Source organism: Somniosus microcephalus, chromosome 2 (assembly GCF_052327205.1).
Source record: "Somniosus microcephalus isolate GS21.2 chromosome 2, FLI_Smic_1.0, whole genome shotgun sequence".
Lineage (NCBI taxonomy): Eukaryota > Metazoa > Chordata > Chondrichthyes > Squaliformes > Somniosidae > Somniosus > Somniosus microcephalus.
The window spans coordinates 27,765,472-27,786,740 of NC_140988.1; the positions used below are offsets into that span (position 1 = coordinate 27,765,472).

The window sequence follows — 21,269 nt, forward strand, 5'->3', positions numbered from 1 at the left end:
GCTAAATGATACTGTAGTGCTAGCTGGGAATGAGCCGCATGCATAACAATTGAGGGCTGTGGCAAACTTGCCAACCATTGGAAGTGTTGTCCCTGTGTTGCAATTTGACTCCAGGTGCCCTTGCTGCAGACGCAAAGCTTTGAAACTGGATCCATGTTGATGCAGAGCAAGCTGGCGCAGTTGTCCTAGACCATTCACGAGTAGGTGTACCAAGATCTTCAGATATGTGTTGATGCTTGCTGATCTCCCTGGTACAGCTTTGTTGTTCATGTACAATCTCAATCACAAAATACAGTATTTGAAGTATGTTAAAAATAAACTTACTGAAGTAAAAAAAAATTGGGTCTCAAACTTTATTCTGAAAAATAGTAATAAACATTTCAGAAATATGTTAAAAAATGTCACATAAAAACAATTAAATAAAAAGGTACTGTAAACATTACAAAAAAGGCTTATGACAATTTAAAAGCTCCTTCACCCATGGTGCTGCCATTGCTTCCATTCCACATTCACACATAAGGAAAAAAGATTGTGCAAGTATTTGTGTCAAATATGGATCTTAAAAGAGGCTAAGGCACAAAATTGGTACAAACAACCCAGCACAAGGAATACTGCAGACTGCTGAATTGCAGCCTAGAAGGAAGTGGACCCAGGGTCTGCTCTACTAAATCTGTGATCTCCCCGTTCCTATTGTGCACCTGTTCATCCAGTGTATAGTATCACAGAATATGGTAGCATAGTGGTTATGTTACTGGACTAGTAATCCAGAGGCCTGGACTAATGATCCGGAGATATGAGTTCAGATCTCACGACAGGCAGTTGGGGAATTTAAATTCAATTAATTAAATAAATCTGGAATTTAAAAACTAGTATCAGTAATGGTGAACCATGAAATGACTGGATTGTCGTAAAAACCCATCTGGTTCACTAATGTCCTTTAGGGAAGCAAATCTGCCAGCCTTAGCTGGTCTGGCCTATATGTGACTCCATGTGGTTGACCCTTAACTGCCCCCTGCGGTTCAAGAAGGTGGCTCACTACCACCTTCTCAAGGGCAATTAGGGATTGGCAATAAATGCTGGCCTTGCCAGCAACGCCCACATCCCATAAACGAATAAAAAAATTAAAAAAATTACCCCGAAATGTTCTTATCTGTCTCTTACTTTCACAGCAAGTATATTGCATTCCACCTTCATTACATAAGTCTCTTGGTCATAACACTACCTTCTTTACAGGTTGCATTTTGTGGTATGTTATGGGGCATTTTCTATGGCATGCTGCACACATCATAATGTACCAGAGACTCATATTCTCAAGGAATTTATTTTATCGAGGTTGGATAAGTGCATACTGCCATTATTCTTCACCTGTTCTGATAATATGCTTTCCAGTGAAGCTTTTTATTTTAAAAGGCTCACACTGCCAGCAGAGGTAACTTATGAACCTAGTTAAACTTGTTTATGTCTGTTCTCTCAGCTTAGTGGATTCATTCAGCAAACTGAAAGTGCCCGTTTCTTCCTCTTGAGTCATTCCAAGCTCCCTAAGATCACTGTAGAGGAGATAATGAGGAACATAAGTGAAAACATGTCACAGGTGGAGAGTCTGCTAACTGACTTCCTGACTTTGCAAGTCACGGTATGTATAACTAAAAAATTATTCCAAGGTATTTTGGGTAAAAGTTTTATACCTTGATTTTGCAGCAATGACACAGGTTCACCTGCAGCACCAATTGTGTGATGGAAGCCCTCCCTAATTTAAATAGGCCATTAGCATATGAAAATGTTGCCCAGAATACTGGACCTGTAGTACAGTTGACTGGAGAGCGCAAAATACATCAAGCCAGCAGCCCTTAAAGTATTTAGTGCAACATAATAAGGAAAATTATGGTATTGGCAGAAATGTCGTCTACTTGTTCACAATGGCACAGTGGAAACTTGCGGGGGGCGATTTTCAACTGATGGCTGTCCCATTTATGAGGGGGAATGCCAGGGAAGCTCCTAGGGTGCCTAACGTCTGCCTGATGCGATTTTCAGCTGGGCCTGTAAATGGGCAACCCAGCACTCCTGCCCAAAACAAGCAGAAGGCTGCTTGCATACGCAAATTGGGTCCTCTGCCGGTTGTAGGACTCGGTTTGCAATTTTCAACTACAAGTATACGCCCATTAAAGGGAACACCCAGGAACATTTATTAAGGGAATTTTTGTGGCCCATTAGGAGCAGGAATAGGCCATACGGCCCCTCGTTGCTCCCGGCCCTACAAAAATACTTCAGCCTGCTGTTAACCACTGGGTATCCCTCCCCCTCCACACCCAACCCACCCCCACTGCACTCATAGGGAAGCATATCATCCTGTGAAAGTTGTGTGCCCTATACAGGGAAAGTGATGAAGATACTGCTGCTCGTAAGTATATCATTTGTCACTTGCTTGATATATGTGTGCGCTGTTGTCTGCCTTATATGGCACATGTCCCTGGGGTGGCTTGGCAGAATCCAGGAGCATGAATATGTCAAACTGCGACAATGATCACTTCTTTGTACAGACATCCTGCAGCAGCTGGTAGAACTTTGTGACAGCATGTCTTATGAAGCAGAGGTGGTGAAGGAAGGCCTCCTGTGATGTGTGAAAGGGCCTATAAACGCAGGTCTCGGAGTGGCTAACACACCTCGGGTGTTGTTGCACGTGTAGTTGTTGCCTGCTCATGAATTTTCTTCCGCTGCTAAATTAAGCTTGCAAGCTCCTTTTAATACAGCCCCACATCTCATATTAAGCACACAAAGAAGGTTTTAACCAGTGTTAGTTTCATTGAGAGCTGAACTAACCATAGTTGAAATCGATTTTGTGTGCTTAATATGAGAGGATGCAAGGGACAGATGAACAATGTAGTTGCAGCCCTTTAAACTTCCTGGACCTGTAGGACTAGAAGAAATTGCTCCCTATATAATAGCAAAATACTGCGGATGCTGGAAATCTGAAATAACAACAGAAAATGCTGGAAATACTCAGCAGGCCAGGCAGCATCCGTGGAGAGAGAAACAGAGCTAACGTTTCGGGTCTGGGACCCTTCATCAGAACCTGATGAAGGGTCCCAGAACTGAAACGTTAACTCTGTTTCTCTCTCCACAGAAATTGCTCCCTGTTGGGTGGTTTTAGGCCAATCAGCGAGCAGCCTTTTTGTATGAATCAGTCCTCCACCTGGAAGTTTAAAGGGTTAATGCTGAAGCTTCCCAGTTTTCAAGATTCAAGGGAGGGAAGGATGAGGGAGAAGAATGAGAGTGAGCAGGAGGAAAGAGAAGGATGGGGTTGAGTGGGTGGGCTTCAATATTTTGTGCATGGAGGCTTGGAGTTTTATTGTATTCGGGGGCTCATTTTTTTGCATATGGGAGTGTTGGAATTTTCTGTGTATCAGGGCTCACAATTTTGAATAATCATGCGAACCATTCACTGCTTTTGACAGGAGTATCTAGTCCCCAACTCCAAAAGGTTGGACATCCCTGATTTAAGTTATGCAACACGTTCAGAATCCTTAAAGGGTAATCAAAACATTTTGGGGGAATTTTTCGGGGGATCAGCGGGCACAATCGGTTGCGGGTCGGGTGGGAAAACATTTTTTTTGACCGCAGAAAGGCAACCCACCTCCACGCTAGTCTCCCAGATGTTGGGTCTGTCAGCGCTGAACAGAACTGACACCAAGCAGCAGGGGAGGCATTTTAGATCATAAAGAGATTGTTAAGAGGCACTTAAATACTATTTTAAGCTTACCGTTCAATTTTATGAGTTCCCCCACGAGTTATACGCTGCTCAGGGATCACGTCAACTTAGCAGGTCGTGAGTGGATTCAGCGTTGAATTATCTGATTACTTGACAGCTGCAAAAGTGGTATAAAAGCTCCCATCTTATAGCTGTTCACTTTCCAAGCTCAGAAACTGTTGCTTACTGCATTTGGAAGACAGATTAAGCTTTATGCAACTTCCAAGTGTTTGGAGCCAATTCTCTATCCAGTGTCACCTCATTGGAACAACCTCTCTCACCATTGACAGGTCACTTCTGTCATCTCAACTTCACCTGCCATCTATTACATCAGCATCTGTGCCCTTGAAACTATCTCCCTTCTATATTCTGAAGTGTTGCCCCTTTTTAGAGTGATAAGATTATTGTGTTGTGTATTTTTCCTTCTCAAATAAAAACTAAAGTTCTTGTATCAAATTCAGTTGTCTGCTGCAATTTCATTACAACCCACAAATAAGTCCAGGTCTAGAACCAAGGGAGTGGGAGCGATTCGAACCGCTCATAAGTCAGAGGCAAAGCTGACCCACACATCACCCCTTACATCACCAACGCTCAGTTCGGGTTCTGCCAGAACTACTTGCCTCCAGACCTCATCACAACATTGATCTAGGCATGGCCCAAGAGTTAAATGCCAGAGGGGAGGTGAGAATAGCCGCCCTCGACATCAAGGAAGCTTTAACCGAATATGGCACCAGGGAGCCCTATTAAAACTCAAGTCAATGGTTGTCAAAGGGAAAACCCTCCAATGGCTGGAGTCATACTTGATATAAGGGAAGATTGATTGGTCCCATTTATTTAACTGGTTTCGGGATGGTCTGTCGAAACCTAAATTGGCTTTAAATGACTGTTTAATCTTTGGTCCGATTAGTAAGTTTTGTCTTCTCCTGCTGGGGCCAGGGTCCCTTTTGTTGGTCAGTGGCATGTACTGCATTATGCATATTCTTGATGGCTCTGTAATTTTGGTGGGAACTGCTCTTCTGTAGGCCTTTTGTCATTATGTATGAATGACTGAGACAGTCCAGAACATTCCCAGACAGTTTGACCTATGCCAATACCCAAACTGCTTGTTTTACAGAGGCCCATCCCAACCTCTTTGTCGCAGCCTTCCACAGGCCTGGACATGCCCTTTTAAAATAACCAACATCCTGGGGTTTTAACTTTAAGCCCCTTTTTGGCCCAACATTCTTTAAAACAGTCCAAAATCTCTTCTTTGGGGTAATCTTGGTTTGAGGGAATCTGCAGAATTTTGCGAACCTTACAGTGAGCAGTTTGTTGGTGAGCAGATGTTGCTGGATGGCACTATTGATAACCTCTTCCATCATTTTGAGTCATATTGCCAGTGCCATTCACTACTCAGGGAATGTAGAGCTCTATGAGTGTATACTTCAATGGAGCTGCAAAATGGTGCTAGTGTCATTTCAAAACTTTCACTAACTTTAAAAAGCATGCAGGCAATCCAATGAAGTTGCCTTAATATTAAACTTTTAAAATTTGGCTTTGTACTTTAATATTGCAACCAATGCCTAGCCAAAGTAGTGCTAGACCACCTCCAACAGGTGGCCTTAAACACCACGAGAAAAATGCAGCATCAAGACCAGTTCAGGAAAGTTAAATGCCTCATATTGCAACTGTGCGGCCACTTTGTACCAACACAACCCATGCAAGATAAATGCCTGATAAGGATTTGCATAGCATGTATTGAAGGTAAACTTGAATTAAATCATTTAGCAGCTAGCCTTCAATTACCACGGTTATGTTCTTTGTCATAGGTTATTCTGGATAAGCTGCTGCGTTGGGAGTTTATGGGAAAAAGCCTTCATTCCTTCAAGTGGCTTGTGCAGCAAGAAAACCGAGACAAATTCAAGATGGTGACGTCAGTCCTTAACACTCTCACCAGGGATGGTGAATTGGCTTTTTGGCAAAAAGAAGAGATTTTAATCAGATTACAAAGTTCTGTTCAGGACAGTATGCACACATACAACAATGGTAAGCCTTAAACTGTAGCCTGTGAGCTGAATTTTTATAATCATTGAAAGTTCAGTTTTATAGTACCAGGGCCACTTTTTGACTGACTCAGGGATATCACAGCATAGGCTGTAAGTGCCCAAAACTGATAAATATCAAAAGATATGGATTCTGCAAACATTTCTACTGCTAACACCTTCCACTGTCCTGGGTTGAAGTGACAACTTTGTACAGGCTGAGCTCCTATTAAAGTCCCAAGGACATTAAGAACTTTATTAATTGCAAGCAAGAAATTCTTGTTTGTAAATAAATCATAGAAACATAGAAGATAGGAGCAGGAGTAGGCCATTCAGCCCCTCGAGCCTGCTCCGCCATTCAGTGAGATCATGGCTGATCATCCAAATTCAATACCCCGTTCCTGCCTTCTCCCCATATCCCTTGATCCCTTTAGCCTTAAGAAATATATCCAACTCCTTCTTGAATATATTTAATGAATTGGCCTCCACTGCCTTCTGTAGTAGAGAATTCCACAGGTTCACCACTCTCTGGGTGAAGAAATTCCTCCTCATCTCAGTCCTAAATGGCTTACCCCTTATCCTTAGACTATGACCCCTAGTTCTGGACTCCCCGGCCATTGGAAACATCCTTCCTGCATCTAGTCTGTCCAGGCCTGAAAGAATTTTATAGGTTTCGATGAGATCCCCTCTCAATCTTCTAAACTCCAGTGAATACTATTATGTCCGTGTGTAATTGAGACACGGACTGCAGGAGTTGGTTACAACAGGTCTTTACTGAGTGGAGACAAACTGGAACTAACTATGCAAAGTTACTACACAGGCTCATATACAGGGGTGGTCACTACTGGTACTGCAGTATACAGGGGCTGCAGAATATAGTTCCTTCTGCAAAGTACATACACTACAATTCCTCCCCTTTTAGCTAAACAGTACATAACATTCGATTAATAATTAAATAACATATTTACAATTACAGTTGCTAGATACATTAGCTGAAGTTAAGCAATTATAAGTTCAGTCTTTGAGGAGGCTTCCTGATTCTGTCTGGATAACGCCTCTTTGGGGTATCAGGTTCTTCTGGCAAAGTTGATTCGGGATCAACGTCGTTGTTTGGTTCGTCTGCTTCCAATATCACCGATTCTGAGGTAGATGCAATTGGTACTTCGGTTTCATCACCAGGTGTATCGGATCGTGGTGTGGAATTGACGTTTTCCAGTGACTCTAGAATCTGGTCAGCATGGCGTCTTACAATGCTCTCTCCAACATCCACGGTATACATTAGGGGTCCTTGCCGTGTGCAGATCGTTCCTGGCTGCCATTTCTCTGTGCGGTAGTCCCGGACCAAAACTGGTTGACCTATCTTAAAACTCCTGGTCGGCCTTTCATTCATATTCTGAAACTGCCTGTTCTCCACATCTCTTCTGATGTTTGGCTTAACCAAATCCAAGCGGCATCGTAGTCTTCGATTGAAGAACATCATGGCTGGAGTTTGGTTGGTAACCGCATGTGTCGCATAGTATGTCTTCATTACACATTGCCTTGATAGCCTTCTTGAATGTTTGAACGAACCTCTCAGCCAATCCATTGGTGGCTGGATGATATGGGGCGGATGTGTAATGCTTAACACCATTGTTCTTTAAGAACCTGCGGAACTCTTCAGACACAAACTGTGGTCCATTGTCGGAGCAAATCTGTTCAGGCAGCCCAATTCTGGCGAATATGGTTTGTAAGACTGTGATAGTTTTTTCTGTGGTGGTTGAGGACATTTTTATTACCTCTGGCCACTTTGAATGTGCATCCACCGCAATTAAAAACATCGAATCCATAAATGGACCAGCAAAATCAATGTGCACCCTTTGCCATGGAGATGAGGGCCACTCCCATGGATGTAGAGGGGCTTGTGGTGGGGCGTTTTGGACCTTCTGGCATCCTGTACAGCTCTTGGTCATCTCTTCGATTTCTCTATCGATTCCCAGCCACCACACAAACGCTCTGGCTAAGTTCTTCATTTTTACCCCTCCCAGATGAGCCTCATGGAGCTCATTGAGCACTCTATCCTTCAATTTGGGTGGAATTACTACTCTGGATCCACACATCAAGGTTCCTCTGCACACTGACAGCTGTTCTCTTCTCGGCGAGAATGCTGGCAGCAGTGGTTCGCCATGTGCTGGCCATCCCTTCACCGTTAAATCATAGACCCAGGAGAGTGTCGGGTCATTTCGTGTTTCCTTTTCTATGTTTGCATTCGTCACAGGTAGACATTCGACTATGGTCAAGTGGAATATCTCCACAGGATCCACTGCAGGTGCTTCTTCCACCGTCGGCAACGGTAGGCGCGACAATCCATCAGCATTCCCATGCTGTTTAGTTCCTTTGTACTCGATGTCATATTGGTGTGCCCCTAGGAAAAGGGACCACCTCTGTAGCCGTTGTGCTGTCATTATCGGGACGCCCTTCTGAGGGTTGAAAACGGAGACAAGAGGTTGATGATCAGTTAGTAGAGTAAATTTATGACCGTGCAGGTAGTGATTGAACTTCTTCACCCCCCACACCAGGCTGAGGGCCTCTCTGTCAATCTGGGCGTAGTTACGCTCGGCTGAAGTTAACGAGCATGACGCAAAAGCTATCGGCCTCTCTGAACCATCAAGGAATTTATGTGACAGTACCGCTCCAATGCCGTAGGGAGACGCATCACACGCCAGTCTTATCGGTAGTGATGGGTTGTAGTGAGCCAATACGTCTCTTGAAGTGATTAGGGCCTAGAAATTCAGTTGGTTGCGCCAGCCGTTAGCGCCTTAGGAGGCGTAGATGTCGGGCGCTAGGCGGCTAGTGCCCGGGCGCAGCGCGAACTGCGCCTCGCCCCAACTTCAGTAGAGATTTAGCGGTGGTGCAAAGTCTTTGCGCGCGCTCAGCTGCGCGCGCAGATCATTACGTCATTTCCTCGTGCAATGCCCTTTGTGCGCCCCCAACTGGAACTTCAGTGGCGACGCCCCATTGTGCGCCTGGCGCCCCTAGCGACTGTTAGAGTGGAATGGTGCTCAGCCAATGCGGGGCGCGGGGGGCGCAAATTAAAGGGCACTCCTCCTGCACTATAAAAGGCTGCCATTTCGCAGCACTCCTTCTTGAGAAACGGATCTTTGGAGAGAAACCAAGGTAGATAGCTTTCTGCTTTGGCCCAACACTCGGACAGGTACTTCTGGCTTCAGGCCACAGCTTTCCACTAGTCTTTGCCTTCATTGACATCTCATTGTTTGCCAGCATATTATGGGGGCTGCAATGGGTGTCAACGCTGGCTTTCTCAATTACATCCAAAGGGCTCACAGACGCCGTGAGAGAGTGGCAGCCCTGGCTAGACGGAGAGGGGGCAACAGGCGTCGGCAAAGGAGGCCTTACCCACCCAGGGTATACCGCCAGCAGTTCTCCTATCTCAACATGTCTGATGAGCAGTGTGTTCGGAGGCTGCGATTCAGAAGGGACGTGGTCACAGAGATCTGCCACCTGCTTGGCGGTGATCTGCAGCCACAGCTGAGGAGCAGGACGTCTCGGTGGCAGTGAAGGTGACAGTGGCTCTCAACTTCTATGCCACTGGCTCCTTCCAATCCGCTATTGGGGACATTGCCAACATCTCCCAGTTCGCCGTGCATTGCTGCATCCGCCAGGTGACCAATGCCCTTTTCAAAAGGAGACGTCAGTTCATCTCCTTCTCCATGGCCCTTGCCAAGCAGCAACAGCGTGCAATGGGCTTTGCAGCATTCGCGGGCTTCCCCATGGTGCAGGGCGCCATTGACTGCACGCATGTGGCTTTGCGGGCACCTCTGGAGAATGCCGAGGATTACCGCAACCGGAAGGGCTACCATTCGCTGAACGTCCAGCTGGTGTGTGACCACAGGCAGCTCATCCTAGCTGTCAATGCCCGCTTTCCAGGCAGCAGCCACGATGCCTTCATCCTGCGACAGACTTCTGTGGCAGACATGTTCCAGGCCCAGCCTCACCCACGAGGATGGCTTATCGGGGACAAAGGCTATCCTTTGTGTACCTGGCTGATGACCCCGCTCCGTGCGCCCAGCACCCCTGCTGAAGAGGGATACAACGAGAGCCATCAAGCGACCAGGAACATCATCGAACAAACAATCGGCGTCCTGAAGCAACGGTTCCGCTGTCTGGATCGTTCCAGTGGAGCCCTACAGTATTCGCCGGAGCGAGTCTCCCATTTTGTGGTCGTTTGCTGCATGCTGCACAACCTGGCTATCCGCAGGACTCGGGCACTGCCACCAGAGATTGGAGGACCACCTCAGGAGGAGGAGGACCAGCACAGGAGGGAGGCACAAAGTGCAAGGGCCGCCCGTCGCCGGCTTATTGAACGTCGGTTCTAGGCCCCCTCTCAGGGAATGGCTTGTGCCAATGTCAGCAGATGAATGTAGCCGCTCCACAAGCCCTCAGCCGAGCAGGGCAGCCAGGACGTAACCAAAAAACCATGCACACTGCAATTTAACAACAATAATTTATTGAAAATCTCTGCCCTTCCCACATTACATGCTCATGTGGAGAAGCCCCCTCCAAAAACACAAAACTACCAGTCTCGGCCTTACAAAAAGAAAGAAAGACACCAGTCTCGGCCTTACACAAAAACAACTGCACCAGTGTCGGCCTTACAACAAGCACCAGGCATTTGTGCATACCTCTACTTTTTGCCCTGTGAGGGCGATGCCTTGCGCATCCTTGCCTGGCCCCTGCCCGCCCTGCTGCTCCTCAATGGGAGCCCAGTGGCTGCAGCAAGGCTGGGGGAAGGCTGCTGAGGGGCAGATGGCGAGACGGCAGATGCCCTTGGGGGTCGGCCTGCACCAGCTCTGGCCTTGGAGTGGCCGGCTGCTGACTGCCCCAACTCTGGCTGGGCGGCAGCAGTCTGTCCAGCAGCTCGTGGCAGCTGCAATGGCGGAGTGACAGTGTCGGCTGCAGGAATGGTGGCAACCTGGCAGATCGCAGGTGCTCGCTGGTCGCCTGAGACAATGGCACTCACACGGGCCAGCACTGCAGCATGCGCAGCAAACAGCTGAAGAACAGACTGCTGGGCTGCTGCTGCGCGGCGAGTGCCCTGGCGATGCCTGGCTGATCCAGCGAGGGTGGCAGCAGTTAGTGCCCGTGTGGCCCTGGTCTGTGTCCGCATGACACCAGCCAGTGAATGGACGGCACGACTGAGCACTTGGCTAGAAGCCGACTGTGCTGCCGCGAAGTCCTGCAGACTCCTGGCCTGTGCTGCACTGAATTGTTGCAGACTCCTGGCCTGTGCTACTCCGAATTGCTGCACACTCCTTGACAGAGACTCTATGGAGTCAGGCATCCTTGCCACTGCAGCCATGAGCTCAGTGTGCCTGCGCTCAGCCTGGACGGCCATTTCCTCTAGGAGGCGCACCTCCTCTGCGCTCACCGTCGCAGGACTGGAGGCCGCACTCACCCTCTGGGGAGAAGTCCACCGAGCTTCCCCACCCCTCCCGCATTGCTGCAGGCCGCTGGGCCCCGGAGCTTCACTCTCCTCCGACCCTTCCCCCCGGCTCCCCTCCAGGGAAGACGTGTCCCCTACATCGGCATGGCCTGGCACGGCTGAGGGTGGCACTGATGGGCCGGCTTCCTCTTCCTCCTCCTCGTCTTCCGAAGGGCTGACAGTGGCAGCTTGAGGGCCCGCCTCCTCACCTGGCGATTCACCATCTGAAAGCAGGAAGGCACAAGAGTAGCTTTAGAGTGAGGACAGGGTGGCAGCGAGGGAGGCATGAGTGGTGCCATTCACCGCATTGGTCGGACAGTGGCAAAGGATGCTGATCTGATGCGCAAGTGGAACGAGAGAGGTCCAAAAGGTGATGCCCTTACCATTGGTGCCCAGAACAGGGTCGGCATCTCCACTGGCGACGGGGCCAATCAGCCGGCCTGCCATAATGCGCTCCACACGCTGGTCGAGGTCGGAGAGCTCTTTGAGGTCAGGACGGCCTCCCCCGGTCTCAGTTCGGTTGCGCCGGTTGTGCGCCACCTTGGCCTGCAAGAGAAAGGACGGCCTCTAAGTACAGTGTGAAGCCCTGATCTTGTCTGCACTGCCTCCCATGGTCGAATAGCTTGGACAGTGTGTAGCCCTGATCTTGCCTGCACTGCCTCCCATGGTCGAATAGCTTGTACAGTGTGTAGCCCTGATCTTGTCTGCAATGCCTCCCATGGTCGAAGAGCTTGTACAGTGTGTAAAGTGCTGAATGTGCAAGTGATTTTCATGCCAGTCCCATAGCTGCTGGATGAGGGCTGGCCATTAGGGCTTTCAGGTCCCTTTGCCCATAAAGTGAGGTGCACATGCAAGGATGAGGAGGACACTGGAAAGGGTACTCACCCTGACAACCCGAGTGAGGTCGTTGAACTTCCTCCGGCATTGCACAGGAGTCCTGGCAACCACGCTGTTGGAAGACACCCTGTTGGAGACCTCCCTCCAGGCTTTCCGGTAGGCGCTGGGCAGCGGCCTCTTGCCACCTTCTGGGAACAGAACATGGCGCCTGCGCTCCACTCCGCCAACCAGCAGCCTCCGGTCACCGTCGCTGAAGCGCTGCGCACTCTCCCTGGCCTTGTCCATAGCCCTGGGCGTTGTGCAGGTGAAGCTGAAGTGGTCAGGCCTAGGTTGAGGGCTGCAGTGTGCAGGGCGTGGCAGGCAAACAAATCCACCCTCCCCCTTTAAGAGCTGACCGGCGCCAGAGTGTCTGCCGTCAATCAAGAACTCGCCGCACCTGCGCTGCGCCCGGCCTCGGGGGTATCGCTCAGCACCGCCGGCTTAGCGCCTAAAGATAGTCGTGCATCGCCTGTTTTAGCGCAGCAGCAACCTCTTGGGGCGATGCGACTGAATATCGGCGAAGGGGGCGCGACTTTGCGCCGGGCGCAAACTTTAGCGGCCGCCCGACTTTACCGCCCCAAAAGTGGCTATACTGAATTTCTAGGCCTAGGTCTTTACTCTTCTGAAAGGCCCGCTTACATTCATCGCTCCATTTCCATGCTATTCCAGTTTGTAGTAGGGCGTTCAGTGGGTGCAGAATTGTGGGCAAATTCGGCAAAAACTTATGGTAGTAATTCACCAATCCGAGGAATGACCTCAGTTGCGACACATTTTCAGGCGCTGGAGCCTTAAGCACCGCTTCAATTTTGTCAGGGGACTTATGTGACCCCTCTTCATCAATCACGTGGCCACAATACGATATCTGTTTCTTTAAAAACTCGCACTTGGGGCGATTGGCTCGTAGCCCATGTTCTCTTTGTCTAGTGAGCACCTGCTCTAGGTTGGCAAGGTGTTCACTGTCATCTTCACCTGTCACTAGGATGTCGTCCAAGTAACACTGAGTCCCCGGAATCCCTTGCAGGACTTGTTCCATCGCTCTTTGCCATATCGCCGGAGCTGATGCTACTCCGAATACCAGTCGATTATACTGGTAAAGACTTTTGTGAGTGTTTATCGTGAGATACTTCCTAGAGGATTCTTCAACCTCCAGCTGCAAATATGCTTGTGCTAGGTCAATTTTTGTAAAACGCTTCCCTCCAGATAGTGAGGCGAAAATATCTTCTATCCTCGGGAGAGGATATTGTACTGTGTGAAGGACTGGGTTCACCGTCACCTTGAAGTCCCCACATATGCGAACCTTCCTTGGCTCCTCAGACTTATTGTTTAACGTTTTCTTCATGACAGGAACGATGGGTGTCGCCCATTCGCTCCAGTCTACCTTAGATAACACGCCTGCATTCTCCAGATTCTCCAGCTCTGCCTCGACGGCTGCGCAAATTGCATACGGTACCGGTCTTGCTTTGAAAAACTTGGGACTTGCATTCTCCTCTATTTTTATCGAGGCGGTTATGCCTTTAAGAGTTCCCAGTTCTTGTTGAAATACCTCTTTGGCGTTAGCTAAGATTTTTGACAATCGTCCAGGTGTGACGTCATCCTTTTTACCAGCCACTGTCAGTGCCTGAATGGAGTGCCAGTCTAAACTTATCTTTCTGATCCATTCACGTCCCAATAATGGTGGTCCACCATCTTGCAGTATGTACAGATACAATTTCTGTATTTCCTTGCCATTGTATTCGACAGGCACCCTTATTTTCCCTCTGGGGTATACTTTCTGCCCCGTATACGTCTTCAAGACAATGGATGTCTCTTTCAAGGGTATGTGTGAGAATAGCCGCTCGTAGTCTCGTCGATTCATGACGGTCAGGGCTGATCCTGTAACCAATTCCATTTTGACTTGGGACCCTGCTATCGTGAGGGTGACCCAAATGGTTCGGTGATCCTCTTTTGCGATTACGTTGTGAAGTTTGAGACAGCTTAGTCTCTTGTTCCCGGATTCACTATCGCTCTTCTGGTCTTCGGAACTACTGTCCGTCATCTTTTGTACTTTCCTGTACTGTTCCTTAGTAGCCTTTTTGTTGTTGTTAGTCTTCTTCCCAGACCTGCAAACTCGTGCAATGTGTCCCATCTTTCCGCATTGCCTGCATATTTTGTCCTTGGACCAGCAGTCCTTCTGGTCATGGGTTGTTCTGCCGCAGCGATAACATTTTTCAAATCCCCGTGTCATTTCATGGGTGCCGTATTCCTGTGGCTTTTGCTGTATTTCCGCAGCTCCCCTTGCTGCTGCTTCGTACGATACTGCCACGCTGAAAGCCTTATCTAGCGTCAGCTCTTTCTCTGAGAGTAACCTCTTCTGGGTTCCTTCACTCAGGAGTCCACAGACAAATTTGTCCCGTAGTGTATCTGCCAGTCCTGCTCCGAACTGGCAGTGCTTTGATAGCTTGCGTAGTTCCGTAAGGTAATCAGCATTGCTCTCATCTTTATGCTGATTTCTCGTGTGGAATTTAAATCTTTCTGCTATCAGCAGCGGTGTAAGATTTAGTGTTCCTGTAGGATATCAACAATTTCGTTAAAACTCTTCGCCATCGGTTTGGCTGGAGTGATCAGGTTCCGCAATAGGCCATACGTTCTTGCGCCCATTAAGTTTAGTAGTACCGATGCCTTTTTCTCATCGGCTACTTCGTTTGCCTTGCAATATACTTCGACTCTTTCCAAATACGTGGTCCAGTCTTCTATTGCATTATCGAAGGCAGTGATATTGCCAGTCTTCGGCATCTTGGAAATCTAAGATGGTGCCTCCCGCACTTTGCCTTCTTCCCCGATTTAACAAAATGGCGCTTCCTGCGCTTTCCGTCTTCTCCGCTGCTGCTAGCGCTGTTGCTGGCGTTTTATGCCTTGATGGTGACGCCCTATGGTCTTCGCGCACTTCCCCCCCGCGCTGCTGCTAACGCCGCTCTCTGCAGTTCCCGTGGCAAACTGCAGCTCCTCGCGGCTTTCTGCGCTTCTAATTTCTTTTATTGTCCCGTCGTCAGAGCAACCCTACGGGACACTTTCCTCCCTCTTCTCGGGTCTGTACGCTGCCCGGCTTCGAAGCACCGGCCGCGCCCTGTGTGCTCCACCCTCTCTCCTCTTCCCAACAATGCTGCTCGGCCCCGTTGAAAGCCACCCGATCGAGCTCTAGCCCGCCGCAGCCCAGGAAGGATCAGTGTACTACCTGCCACCAGCCCGATTAGCTGGAACACCATAGACAGGATAACCAAGCCCCGCTCTCGACAGTCTCTCCTGCAAATCTTCAACTCCGATGAACCAGAGGCGGTTGCCCACGGTCGACGCCCGTTTCTTCTGTTTGTTTTTTCTTCCTTCTGGCCTCAACCTCTAACAACTTCGCTTCAGGGATGGATCCCCATGAGGTGGTGCAGAACTGTAGGTAAGTTCGGATCTGCTCGTCGCCAGTATTATGTCCGTGTGTAATTGAGACACGGACTGCAGGAGTTGGTTACAACAGGTCTTTACTGAGTGGAGACAAACTGGAACTAACTATGCAAAGTTACTACACAGGCTTATATACAGGGGTGGTCACTACTGGTTCTGCAGTATACAGGGGCTGCAGAATATAGTTCCTTCTGCAAAGTACATACACTACAAATACAAGCCCAATCGACCCAATCTCTCCTCGTACGTCATTCCTGCCATCCTAGGTATTAGCCTGGTGAATCTTCGCTGCACTCCTTCCATGGCAAGAACGTCCTTCCTCAGATAAGGCGACCAAAACTGCACACAATACTCAAGGTGCGGTCTCACCAAGGCCCTGTACAACTGCAGCAAGACATCCTTGTTCCTGTACTCGAACCCTCTTGCTACGCAGGCCAACATACCATTTGCCTTCTTAACCGCCTGCTGCACCTGCATGCTTACCTTCAGCGACTGGTGCACAAGAACACCCAGGTCTCTTTGCACTTCCCCCTTCTCCCAATCTATTGCCATTCAAATAATAATCTGCCTTTCTGTTTTTGTCACCAAAGTGGATAACCTCACATTTATCCACATTATAGTGCATTTGCCATGTTTCTGCCCAATCACCCAACCTGTCCAAATCGTACTGGAGTTTCACAACATCCTCCTCACAGCATACCCTCCCACCCAGCTTTGTGTCATCTGCAAATTTGGAGATACTACATCCAATTCCCTCGTCCAGATCATTAATATATATTGTGAATCGGTAGCTGTAGAGTTTAAAAGATGGTGATACCTTCTTTAAAAGGAGGATATGTTTTTGGACAGTGTCATGCCCATGAGCGTACAGGTGTACAGACAGTGCAGGGAAGTGGTGGGTGTCATTGGACACCACTCACCCAGCTTTCTATCTGGAATGTGTAATTTGGTTCAGTCTTTCGTAGTCCGGCTGGAGGCAGGCAGTGCAGCCTTCAAGCTCAGCTTGACTATGCAGAGATACCAATGCCTGGTGGCACTGCAGGCATAACCCTTCAGAGTTCAGACAATGCATAGCGTTAACACTCCCCACAGTTCAGAAAAGTACTATTTGTATAGAGTTTTAAAAGTGCAGGCTTTGTTGTCGCTGGTAACCACTCAGGAAGTTCTATGCTGTTATCACTGCCGCATTACATGGAGCCCTGAATTTAAACAAGGGGAATTATGATGCCATGAGACGGGAACTGAGTAGGTCTGATTGGACAACGTTCCTGGGAGGACTGGAGGTAGATAAACAATGGCAAACATTTAAAGATAGAATGACAAAATTGCAAAAATTGTTTATACCAATCTGGCATAAAAGGAAATCTAAAAAGGTGACTCAACCGTGGATAACAGGGGAAATTAGAGACAGCATAAAATCCAAAGATAGGGCGTATAAAATAGCCAAAAAAAGCGCCAGAGCGGAAGATTGGGAACAGTTTAAGATAGAGCAAAGGAGGGCAAAGGGCATGATCAAGAGGGGCAAAATAGCTTACGAAAACAAGCTGGCGGAAAATATAAAAACTAACTCCAAAAGCTTTTATAAATATATCAAAAGGAAAAGACTGGTGAAAACCAAAGTTGGTCCATTGCAGTCAGATACGGGGGAATATATAATGGGAAATAAGGAAATGGCAGATCAACTAAATGCATACTTTGGGTCAGTCTTTACGAAGGAAGACACAAAAAACCTCCCTGGGATATCGGGAAAAATAGGGACATTGGCAAAGGAGGAACTGACGCAAATCAATATCTCTAAGGATATGGTGTTAAGGAAGCTAAAGGGATTGAAGGTGGACAAATCCCCAGGGCCTGATAACATGCATCCTAGGGTACTGAAGGAGGTGGCCCTAGAGATAGCGGATGCACTAAGGATGATTTTTCAGAATTCATTAGACTCGGGAACAGTGCCGATGGATTGGAGGGTAGCTAACGTTACCCCACTATTCAAAAAGGGGGGTAGGGAAAAAGCAGGTAATTACAGACCTGTAAGCCTTACATCAGTTGTGGGCAAAATGCTGGAGTCCATCATTAAGGATGAAATAGCGGAGCACTTAGCAAATGGGGACAGGATAGGACAGAGTCAACATGGATTTACAAAGGGTAAATCGTGCTTGACTAATCTATTGGAATTTTTTGAGGGAGTAACTGGTAGAATAGATGGGGGAGAGCCAGTAGATGTGGTGTACCTGGACTTCCAAAAGGCCTTCGATAAGGTCCCACATAAAAGATTAGCATGGAAAATTGAGGCTCATGGGATAAAGGGGAAAGTTTTGGCGTGGATAGGGAACTGGCTGTCAGATAGAAAACAGAGAGTTGGAATAAACGGCTCATTTTCTGAATGGCAGGCAGTAACAAGTGGGGTACCACAGGGATCTGTCCTGGGCCCCCAGCTGTTCACAATTTACATTAATGACCTGGATCAGGGAGTCGGATGCAGCATTTCCAAATTTGCAGACGACACTAAACTAGGAGGGGGGGTGGGCTCAGAGGAAGAGACCAGGAAGCTCCAGAGCGATTTGGACAGACTGGGCGATTGGGCGGATAAATGGCAGATGCACTATAATGTGGACAAGTGCGAAGTTATCCACCTTGGGTGCAGGAACGGGAGGGCAAATTATTATTTAAATGGCAATAGATTGGGAGAGGGGGAAGTACAGAGAGACCTGGGTGTTCTTGTACACCAGTCACTGAAGGCGAGCATGCAGGTGCAACAGGCGGTCAAGAAGGCAAACGGTATGCTGGCCTTCATAGCAAAAGGGTTAGAATACAGGAACAGGGATACCTTGCTGCAGCTGTACAGGGCACTGGTGAGACCACACCTCGAGTACTGTGTACAGTTTTGGTCGCCTCATCTGAGGAAGGATGTTCTTGCCATGGAGGGGGTGCAGCGGCGATTCACCAGGCTGATACCAGGAATGGCGGGAATGACCTATGAGGAGAGACTATGTAGTTTAGGGATGTACACACTGGAGTTTAGAAGATTGAGAGGGGACCTCATAGAAGTGTATAAAATTCTGACAGGTCTAGACAGACTGGATGCAGAAGGAATGTTTCCCTTGGCGGGTGAGAACAGAACTAGAGGACATAATTTAAGGATAAGGGCTAAACCATTTAGGACAGAGATGAGGGGGAATTTCTTCACTCAGAGAGTGGTGAACCTGTGGAACTCATTGCCACAGAGGGCAGTGTACGCCAGCTCATTAAATATATTTAAGAGGGAATTAGATATATTTCTACGGGCAAAAGGGGTTAAGGGTTACGGAGAGAAGGCGGGGACGGGATACTGAATTAAAGGATCAGCCATGATCTCATCGAATGGCGGAGCAGGCACGAAGGGCCGAATGGCCTACTCCTGCTCCTATCTTCTATGTATCTATGTATCTATGTACTGGAGATCATGTGAATCATAATATGTACAGCTACTTCTACAAATAAATTGTGGTGGTTGAAATTCTACTGATGTTCCAAATTCAAAAGTAACGTTAATGAAATAAAATAAATATGGAAGTTAAAGGCCCTGAATTTCAGTGGTGTTCTCCTGATCTCCTGCTGTAACTGCAGTGGCACCTTTGGCGGAGCAACCGTTTTCAGCTTTTCGTATCATTTCATCGGGGGGTTCCGCTGATCTCCCACCAGAGAATCCCCATGGAAATTGCAGACGAAAGAACCTTGATTCCGCTTCAAACACTCTTTGATCCTAAAACATTTCCAGAACTTGTACCTACCTATAATATATAAATATTTCTTGTATAGAATGTGCCAAACAGACTAAAGATCTCATTTTGGGAATGAAGAGACGGCGAAGGACATTGATGAAGAGACTCGAAGAGACACAAAGACATGAGGCAATGAATCTGACAGACCGGGCGAGGCAAATGCTTGCTCCTACTGAGTTTATTAAGGTCAGGCTGTAAAATACTGTTGAGATAAACTTGTTAGATGTAAGTGTAGCAGTTAACATGTTGGGTTCAAACTTCTGTTTTCAGCATGAAAGAGTGACACCATTATAACAAAGCAATCACTGGCCTACTCAAGACTCCCCTCCATCAAGCTCACCCTTCACTTGTTTACTGACCTTACACACCACCACTGCTAATTGTCAATTCAACTAAATACCATCCATGTAGGACATTGTCCCATTTACAAAATACATAACATTGACTCTTGAGTATTCAGATTCTGGTGATCGGAACACTCCGTGACGGAATTGAGCACTTCCATCTCAGGTATAGCAAGGGTTAGCACCAGAGTGGAGCTTCCTCTATCCGGAGCTAAAAATTTGTCTGGGCCTGTTTGAGAGCAGAATGGTTGGCATGCTCCCAGGACATGGCAGAAGCCAGAGACCCATGGCTCATCCAAAATTAAGCCTCATCATCTCAATATTACTGGCGAGCGATGGGCACCTGTCATGCCTCCAGGGGCAGCTCACCATTTTGAAGACTTCTAGGTAGTTCATAGAGAGAGGAGAATGGGAGGGGGCAAACGTGGGCCAGCAGCAGTCCTCAGGATTATTGTGGAGCCAGGAGTAACATTCCTGCTCCTCCTGAAGATAACTTGTTTTAAAACTTATTTGCCTGAGGCTGAACCAGACCATTTGCAACCTTGGTGTTGCATTTGACCCCGAGATGAGCTTTCGACCACATATCCACACCATCACCAAGACCGCCTACTTCCACCTCCGTAACATCGCCCGACTCCACCCCTGCCTCAGCTCATCCGCTGCTGAAACCCTCATCCATGCCTTTGCTGCCTCTAGACTTGACTATTCCAACGCTCTCCTGACAGGTCTCCCATCTTCCAAGCCCCATAAACTTGAGCTCATCCAAAACTCTGCTGCCCGTATCCTAACTCGCACCAAGTCCCATCCACCCATTACCCCTGGCTTCTGGTCCAGCAACGCCTCAATTTTAAAGTTCTCATCCTTGTTTTCAAATCCCTCCATGGCCTCGCCCCACCCTATCTCTGTAACCTCCTCCAGCCCTACAACCCTCCACATCTCTGCGCTCCTCCAATTCTGGCCTCTTGCGCATTCCCTATTTTAATCATGCTACCATTGGCGGCCATGTTTTCAGCTGCCTAGGCCCTAAATTCTGGAATTCTCTCCCTAAATTTCTCCGCCTCTCCTCCTTTAAGTTGCTCCTTAAAACTTTCCTCTTTGACCAAACTTTTGGTCATCTGTCCTAATATCTCCTTATGCAGCTTGTTTTCAGATTCTTTTTGATAACGCTCCTGTGCAGCGCCTTGGGACATTTTACTACGTTAGAGGCACTATATAAATGCAAATTGTTGTTTTGTTTGTTAATGGCTGCTGGTTAGGCTGCAGCAAAAGCTATAAACCTGAGGAGAGCTGGCCCGGAGCTTGCTGCACTCAACGCTGCCAAACTTCTGGAAGGGGTCCTTAAATGGGCGTTAGGCCTCTCATTAACATATACAAGGGGCCTAAGGCAGCTGCCCGGGATGCCTGAATATCGTCCGAGACCAGTTTGGCATCGGAAGTGTTTAAGGCTTCTTTGGGATGCAAGACACAGCCCCTGTGAAATTGGTCCTTTTTGCCCATTTCACACTCTGAAAACAGGCACAATGTGAACCAATTTCTCCCCTCCCCACCCCATTCCCTCTCTCTTGTGTCTTAACTCAAAGCTGGAAAAGCAGTCCCGAATGTTCCATTTTCATGAGG

The 21,269-nt window shown here is 48.0% G+C and overlaps 1 protein-coding gene across 3 annotated transcripts in view; it reads left to right on the forward strand.

Annotated features, from left to right (window-relative positions):
- evc (EvC ciliary complex subunit 1) overlaps window positions 1-21,269 on the forward strand; it is a 61,217-nt gene that overhangs the window by 15,827 nt on the left and 24,121 nt on the right. For 2 of the 3 annotated variants that reach the window (XM_086007921.1, XM_086007912.1), the window contains exons 8-10: window positions 1,475-1,633; window positions 5,554-5,770; window positions 19,346-19,494. In XM_086007921.1, the coding sequence (XP_085864047.1) occupies window positions 1,475-1,633; window positions 5,554-5,770; window positions 19,346-19,494 (525 nt within the window). The remainder of the gene's footprint in view (window positions 1-1,474; window positions 1,634-5,553; window positions 5,771-19,345; window positions 19,495-21,269) is intronic. The other variant, XM_086007931.1, reaches the window with a different exon arrangement.